Here is an 8197-nt window from a genome sequence, read left to right as displayed (position 1 = left end):
CCTCCTGCTTCCAGGTAAAGCTAATAGCACGACCCAGACCCTCACCCGGGTGGGGGCAGGGAGCTGGCTGTGCAGGGGGCACCCACTCAAACCCCGCCGAGAGCTCCCGGGGTCGAGGAACCTTCTCTCTCTGAACCTCAGAGCTTGGCTTCCCTGGCTCTGAACAAGGAGAAAGTTCTAGAGCAGTAATGCTAGCTGGGTGGTAGCAATGGCAGCGCAGCCACGTCGTCAGTCTGAGAGCTATAGGGCCCCAAGGGACCTGCTCCTGCCAGGACCTCGCCTCCCGCTGCACGGCGACCACGCTGCCTTCCATTGTGCCCTGGACCACGTGCCCAGCTCCTGCCCCGGAGCCCGGCCCGGCCTCCCCGCCCCCTCCGCTTCCCGCCCTCACTCGCTGCCTTCAAGGCTCTGGGAAGCCTGCCCCGGTGGGGGTCTGCGGTGCCCCCCACCCCAACTGCGCACCCCCTTTCCTCCTCCATTTTCAGTTCCGGGCAGCTCAGGAGTGCTCGGTGCGTGTGTTCTCGTTCCCCGCTGCCGCCCTAGCCCTCGGGCAGTGCTTGGTACTTAGGAAGACCTCAAACTTATTAATCGGTAAGAAAAGGGAAGCTTAGAAAGGGGTTAAGGAGCCTCGGGTCACCCTGTCAGCACTGGGATTTGACCCCCGGTCTGAGTGCTGAACAATATTCTATGTCACTGCCATCAGCATTTTTCATTCAAGGAATGTTTTGAGCATCTAGCCTGTGTCAACCTTTCCTCCCACCTCTTCCCAAATCGGGCCACAGGCGGTTCTCCAAATAGTCTCTCTCCTCGTCCAAATCCTGACTTCCCTCCTGCCCCTGTTCCTACACCCCCTTTTCCTGGAAGCCAACTCACAGTCCTACCAGGGACCCTCCACTCCCTCCAGAAGCTAGTACAGTTGACCCTTGAACAATGTCGGGGCTGGGGCTCCAAACTCTGCCCCCCTTGCATTTGAAAATCTACATATAACTATTAATAGCCCGCTCTATTCAGTAAGGAAGCCTTACTGTATAACAAACAGTTGATTAACACATATGTTACATGGGTTATATAGTGTCTTCTCGTAACAAAGCTAGAGAAAAGAAAATGTTAAAATCATAAGATACATTGACAGTATTTATTGAAAAAAAAAATCCACACACAAGTGGACTTTGCCTTCCAAACCATGTTATTCAAGGGTCAACTGTACCGAATTCTCAAAATGCTTTGCTTGTCCCTCTTGTGCCAGGCTCTGTCACCTGTATCCCCACGGTACCATGCAGGTGCCTAACGCGTGCATCTTAGCCCACCACCAGGACCCCACACCACCAGCCTAGGTCACTTGGTTTAGGGAAGCCGATTCTTCGTCACCCATTTGACAGATGGGGTGTCAATCTACGACTTGTCTGAAGCCTTTTCCCTACGAAAGAGTATAAGCCATTCACACTGACTGAGGGCTAACTACGTGCCAGGCACTGCGCTGAGCGCTAAGTTATTTCTCACACCAAACCTAGTCATAGCATCGTGCTCGTTTGATGGATGGAGAAATGGAGACAGGCAGGCCCTCGCCAAAGCGGGCGAAGGGGCGGGATCAGGACCTGAACCCAGGGCCCATTTCATTAACCCATATGCTCTGTGGCCGCGTGGCTGGCACAGAGACTGCACTAATAATCTCGGTAGTCGTCACCTTTCTCCTGGGGCCCTGGAGTCCTCTGCATCTAATGTGTGAGTCAGGAAAAAGCAAGGGCGGCCTCTGCTAAGTCAGCGACGGAAGAGGCCGTGTGCCGAGTGGTTAAAGTGGTCACTGAGTGTCACTTTCTTAGAACAGAATTGAGGCCAGTGGGGTTGCGTCTGCCACAAACGCCCTGACCTTTCATTGCCCCTAGGGCACCATCATGAAGACGCTGACCATGAACGTGTCTGTCATCTCAAGGTGGTTTCTGAGCCTGACACCTGCGGCTGAAGCCAGAAGAGAAAAGGTGGACAGATGTACGTACAGAGAAATCATGCACTTTTCTCTTTAAAACTCCAAAAAATAAATCTGTAACATTTTCAGTATACACGACAAAAAGTCATTTCTATATAAAGGTGTTACAAATCAAGAAAGTATAACTATTCCAATAAATGGCTGTGGACATATAGAGCATATACAAGGGGTCACCAAACTTCCTGTGAAGGGCCAGTAAAAATATTTTCAGCTTTGTGGGTCATATGGCCCTTAACTCCTCAGCTCTGCTGCCGTAGCATGGAAGCAGCCACAGACAATATGTGAGCAAGTGGCTGTGGCTGTAGACCAATAAAACTTTATCAAAACAGGCCGGGGTCCAGATTCGGTCTGAGTTGTGATTTGATGACCCCTAGTATATACCAACGGCAAAGAAAAAAGGGAAAGCAGAGTGTTTTCTTCACCTACTCTTTGGGGGTGACAATCTGGGGAAGCCAGTGCCTCTTACTAGTACTGCTTGTTCATTAGGCAATTCTGGGTTGACTTAGTGTTAAATGTCTGAAAACTGAATTCTGTGAGCATCCCACTCTGCCCCAGGAATTTTCTGATTCACTCGAAGGCCCAGACACCTGCATGCTGACTTCCTCCTTTCAGCCGAGCTCAGAGGTTCTCGAAGGCAGAAGAATGGCTGCTCGGGGTTGCACACAGAAAACCACACATCTGCTTTTAGGTGCAATTTAAGAGCCTCTCCAGGGTTTCTAACTCCGGGCCTTGTCTCCTTAACTGCTGACTTTGGAACTTAATCCCCTGAGAAAGGAGCAACAGGAAGGGAGTGGAGAGACCCCATCCTGCTTCTGTCCCAAACCTCAAGCATGCTTTCTACAGTCTGGTTAGACCACGTGAGTGCCCACGAGAGCCTGGGGCCAGCCACAGGCCATGGCCAGAAAGACACTCAAGCCTGGATGGGAACCGGGGAGGCTGCACGGTCCAGGTCAAGTCAGAGAGTCCGAGAGCCAACAGGGGTGCAGGGCCTGCCCACCACCCTCTCCTTCATCCCGTGGTGCCTTGCTGCATTCATTCCTGAAACCCAGGCTTGGGGCGAGATGAGATGGCTGGCCCAGAAATCACATGACGTGTTTTCTGGGTGCTTCTGCCTTTAGTTCCAACTGCTCGTGGAAAGCTACTCGGAGCCAAGAGTGACCTCCAGGGCCCGAACTGTTTTCTGGGCACCAGGCCTGTTTGTCCCCACTGGCACGTGGAAAGGGCGGAGGAGGAAAGGCGGCCATCGGCCTTCCCGTGACTGTGGGATCGAAACCGGAATGATCTGTCCTCTGAGCACGAAGCTGTCCCAGGGCCCTGCTTTTTGCTGGCTAAGTAACTCCCTAGCGTCCCCTCCCCTCCCGGCCGTCTCTACGTGCCCTGGTGGCGCCTGGGAACGAGCTTTCCAGAGTGGCCGGGCCAGAGTTTAGAGACGCGGTGACAAGGACAAAAAGCCCCTGATGGGCCCACAGACGTGCGTGGGGTCCTAAGAGGCGTTTCGCGGTCCTAAGTCCCCTCTGAGGCCGTGCAGCTCAGGGCCGGCCTGCCAGGTCAGAAGCATTGCCGCGTTCCATCGCCAGGGCGGGAAGAAGCACATTGAAAAAGGCCTTTTCATTTTTTGCTTCTCTCAGTGGCTACACGCTCAGCACTGACGTTTCAGCTGCACGTTTGTCATCCCGACTCCTCGGATGCAAAGCCCTCGGGAGGGAGTCCGACATCTGGTGGGCATCCAGCAAATGTTTGCTAGTCCATTGTTGCCTTTGTCTGTTGACAGTGTGTGATGGTCATGGTTGAGAATGTGCCAGAGAAAACGCCCATCCCGAGGGTTCCTGCAGCCCTTGGGAAGTGTCTCGGCAGTGGCATCCCAGAGGTTGGGGAAACGTGGTTTGGGACGCCAGCTCCGCCATGTGTGCTAATAGGCATGGCATCTGTGTTTTCAGAGCGGGCCAGCAGTGTGATGCTTCTGAGGACTTCCGGGTCTGGCCTCGGATGTAATAAACCCACTTTCACTGACAAAGGGACCATTCGAAAGCCACAGCCCCGCGAGCGTGGGGGGAGATGGCAGGAGGCGTGTAAGCCAAGGACACCGATGCTGGCTGCCTTCTGGTGAGTAGCTTAACCATATGTGCTGGGCACTGCGTGCTCACCGATTCTAATCAGAATGGGCAGAGGATGAAAAGCAGTAGCATCTGAACAGCTGAGGCACAGAGAGGTAAAGCAACACCCTCGCTGTCCAGAATCCAAAGTCGAAGGAGGTGGACCTACTGCTTGCAGCTCAATGAGCGGCTCTGCTGAGCTCGGCAAGAAAACCACAACTCCACCCTGGACCCGAGCCGCGAGCTGAGTTGATGAGATCAAGATTGGAAATTACCTCAGCACAGTAAGCTTCAAAAGTAGGTTCCTGAGTTTTCTGATCTACTGCCCTCTCTCTCTCCCCAACACAGAACCCGGCACTGATGAAGTGCCTCCCTAGCTGGATACACCAAGCAAAGTAGACCGAACCCAAAAGGAGCTGGTACGGGGGCGGGGGCAGGAAAACTTGCAAATGCAGGAACATGACATAGCTGCATTCTTCCTGGGACAGGGTGATGGGCCCCTGGGAGAGCATGCAAATTCCCAGAGCCCCACCCTCCTCCCTCCCCAACCTTGAGCTCCAGCCTCACAGACTCAGTGAATCCCAGGGACGTCCCCTTATAAAGCGGTGGGGACCAGCCCTTAAGAGCAGGAAATAGTGTCTGTGAGGATGGACTTCAGGTTGCAAAGTTTTTTTTGACTAAAAAAAAAAAAAAGAAAAAAGAAAAAAATTCAAGTTAAGGAAACACACAGCTGGAAAACAAAAGGAGAGGCAGAAGATATCGATTACCTTTAACTTTGATTTCTCGGATCAAAGATCACAGTCATTCTGTTTCATAATATGTTTTGTATCCAGCTAAGGTGTGTGTCTATCAGCTCTGAAAAAGATTTGCAAAACCATTTTTGAGAAGAAGAAGAAAAGTCATCTTCTAACTCACGCTAACATTATCCATTTAATGAATATCTCTTAACCTGGGGCCACTCAGAATCCAGGACAGACCGGGACCCTCTGCTATAGTTTAAGCCCGAATTCAGTGTCATCTTAATATTTGTGCCGGAAATCACCCCAAACCAGGGTTAATAATCACTGAGAGGAGGGACTTTGTGCAAAAAACGGGGATCTCTGAGATCGAAGTGCGTCAGCAAGATTACGGTGGTGTTTTTTTTGGTTTGTTTGTTTGTTTTAAGCTAGACAAAACTGGTCATGTCACGAAGTTTCAAATCATGGCCAACTAGCGAGATAAAATGTTAAAAGCTAGCTTCTGCTGTAATCAAGGGATATTAGAATTTCATGAGGGATTTACTCAAATTTAATCCTCCATCCGGCTTTCATGTATGCTAAACTTGACCTCGTTTTTTTCTTACCAGTGATAACGACCTCATTAGGCATGCAAATTCCTAGGAATGCAGATTTTCTTCCTATTTTTTTTCAGTCAACAACGAGAAATAGAAGTTCTATTTTCATAGCCCCCTGCCCCATCAGAGCACCGAAGGTACTTAAAAGGAGCTGGGAGCAGTCTGCCTCACAAACCATTCAGTTATATCACATTTTCTCAATTTTAAATCACAATAATCTCCCCTCTGTAGCTGTATAACAGCTACAGCTTTCAAAAACACTTGTTGTTTCCATCTGTCTTTCCATGTCCAAATTAGAAGCCAGGGTCCATTCTGAGAGCCTGAGTAAGAAACATTTTCTGAGATGAATTTCTTCCAGCGAGTGATCCGGTTTCCACTAGATGCCTCTTTAGTAGCATCGTTAGATAAACCAGGATGCTCTTTCAAGGTGAGGCACAAACGCCCTGAAATCTCATCTTCCAGGCACTGAACACTCGGGCAGCGCTTTTCGGCAGTTCCGGGCCTGACCTCCCAACTGTTGGGCTCCGAGAAGTTTCGTTTGCTGGGGTCTGGTCGGGGTTGCTCCCGAGCTGCCGCACCTCAGGACAGAATAACCACATCCCGTCTCCTCCTCAGCCACTGCTGTAAACAGCTTGGACCATGCATCTCAGGCCACGCCATCTCCTGGAGTGAAATTCCAGGTGGCTGTGGCCCTAAGGCAGTGCCCTCACTGTGTCTGCCTGTCTCTGCTACACCCTGGCTTCTTCCAAACCCAAGGGCAGACGGCACTGTCAACTCACCCAGGGTCTTAAAATACCACCTCTATCCTGACAGTGGCCAAATTCATGTTTTCAGCCCAGACCTCATCCCTGAACTTCAGACTTGGAACTGCCCACTGGGCATCTCAGCCGTGGCCAAAACCGATCTCGTAACTCACCACCACCCCTACTTCCCTCTAAAAAATAGCTCCGTTCTACTTGTTCCGACTGTAGGTAGCATGGTCCCTTCTTCGGGTTGTTTAGGCCAACCTTGGTCACAGCCCACATCCCCTCCTTACACCAACGCTTCTGGACCTACCCTCAGAATAGCCCCGGAAACTCAGACCTCCGCCACGTCCTGTCTAGATCGCTGCCCTGCTGCCTCACCTGTCACCCCGCCTCTGTGCTGGGACCCCTGGTCTCTGCTCAACAGCCGCAGGCTGGATCCTATTGGAACGTAAGGTAGAGCGTTTGGCTCAGTTGTTACTCCTGAGGAAAAAAACAGCTCCAAAGCTGCTCTAATGGCTAAAACATTTTGACCTTATCCATATGTACCCATTCAAGTAACGCTTAGTAGGTATCAGGTGCCAGGCACATTCCAAGGTCACGCCCTTGGAGCAGCGATTTGAATCGGGGCAGAACCCCAGGCACCAGCCAGGCTCCTAACACCGGCTGGCCAGTTCGTGGTGAGTCTCAGTGGACTCAAAAGGCCAGTCCCAGAGAAGCTGAGCCTGCTCCATTTCCACTCCCTGCCCCTTGTCAACAGAGTTCAGAGAATTTTTAAAGCATCAAACTGATCAGTTTGTCTGTGGTCTTTTGAGGTGCAGCTTCCTGTTTAGTCATGAAGTTTCACTCTTTGTCTCTTGGTGGAAGACAAGCAACCAGAGCCAGAGGAAAGGCCTGTTTTAATTCAACCGAGATCCAGAATTCAGCTCAAGCCCCAGACCACCAGCAGCCACCTCAGTCCTCGGGTGGTGGTTCATGTGCCTTATTTCACCCTCACAACTGTCTCGGGGTTTGGTGCTGTAATGTTCGTTTCTCAGGTCAAGCTACTGAAGGAGAGAAACATAGAATGACTTGTCCAGGAACAGCCTCCTGGTGCTGGGCAGAGCCAAGATCGGGCCTCAGCACTCCCGTGTTTAGAGTCACCATATGCTAGGTGACACCAATAAACCCTCCCAAAGACAGGTTGGCCTTTGTTGGTGTCACCTAGTAGTATATGGTAGGGAGGGAGGCCTCTGGTCCTAGAATCACTGCCCCATCTGGTGGTCTTTGACGCTATAGCTGAAGACTTATACAGTGATGTTGCATTTTTACACCCCTAGGCACAAATCAGTGAATCCTCCCACTGGTCTTGTGGATGAGACGATCATTTCACTTATGGATTGGAAATGGTTCACCGATTAACCAACACTGATAGTTAACATGAAAGCATAAGGTGTCGACAAATAAAATACAGAGAAATACAGCCTTGACAGGCAAACACACAGACCCAAGAATCTGTCACCTTGACAAAATATACCGCTGGCTTCCAGGCTTCTGAGAGCACAGACGCGCATGTTTCAGTGAGATGGAATTTGGTGGAGAGACCTGTGTGCACCTGTGTCATGAGCTGCTGGCAACTAGACAGACTGGTCTAAGGTGCATTCGGTTCGATGGTCCTACAGCGCAGATACCGACGTCCCTCCCAGCGGGCACAGAACATGCTACCACCTTATCCATTCTGCGCTTTGTCCACAATTACACGTCAGCTTACAACCGAGGGAGAAACAGCCTGGACTTCCTCCAAGCCAAGCTGCCCCAACGAGGAAGGACTCAGCGACTGTGTCAACTCAGACCGGAGGCACGCTCACCCCTCTGCCCAGCCCTTTTCTGCAGTTCAGCAGAGTTTCTCGTGACGGCACGCAGCCAGCCCGCGCCTCTCCCCTCACGCAGCCACCCAGCTCGCAGGTAGCGACCACAGGCCGGAAAGCGTTCTAAACAAACCACGGCTTGCTTCCTTGTCCTTCTGCCGTTGAGTCATGACCTTGACCCCAAAACTCTGCTGAGC

General features: G+C 51.4%; 1 protein-coding gene across 11 annotated transcripts in view; it reads right to left on the bottom strand.

Annotated features, from left to right (window-relative positions):
- The window catches only part of NFATC2 (nuclear factor of activated T cells 2), a 156773-nt gene that overhangs the window by 3733 nt on the left and 144843 nt on the right, over positions 1-8197 (bottom strand). For 4 of the 11 annotated variants that reach the window (XM_011365966.2, XM_011365962.2, XM_011365963.2 and 1 more), the window contains exon 10: positions 4845-4932. The exons of the other annotated variants lie outside the window; for them this stretch is intronic. In XM_011365966.2, the coding sequence (XP_011364268.1) occupies positions 4889-4932 (44 nt within the window). In that variant the 3' untranslated portion in view covers positions 4845-4888. The remainder of the gene's footprint in view (positions 1-4844; positions 4933-8197) is intronic. 11 annotated transcript variants of the gene reach the window in all.

This window comes from Pteropus vampyrus, unplaced genomic scaffold (assembly GCF_000151845.1).
Source record: "Pteropus vampyrus isolate Shadow unplaced genomic scaffold, Pvam_2.0 Scaffold117, whole genome shotgun sequence".
Taxonomy (NCBI): Eukaryota; Metazoa; Chordata; class Mammalia; order Chiroptera; family Pteropodidae; genus Pteropus; species Pteropus vampyrus.
Note: the sequence above shows the minus strand (reverse complement) of the source record. Positions and strands in the feature narration are given on the sequence as shown.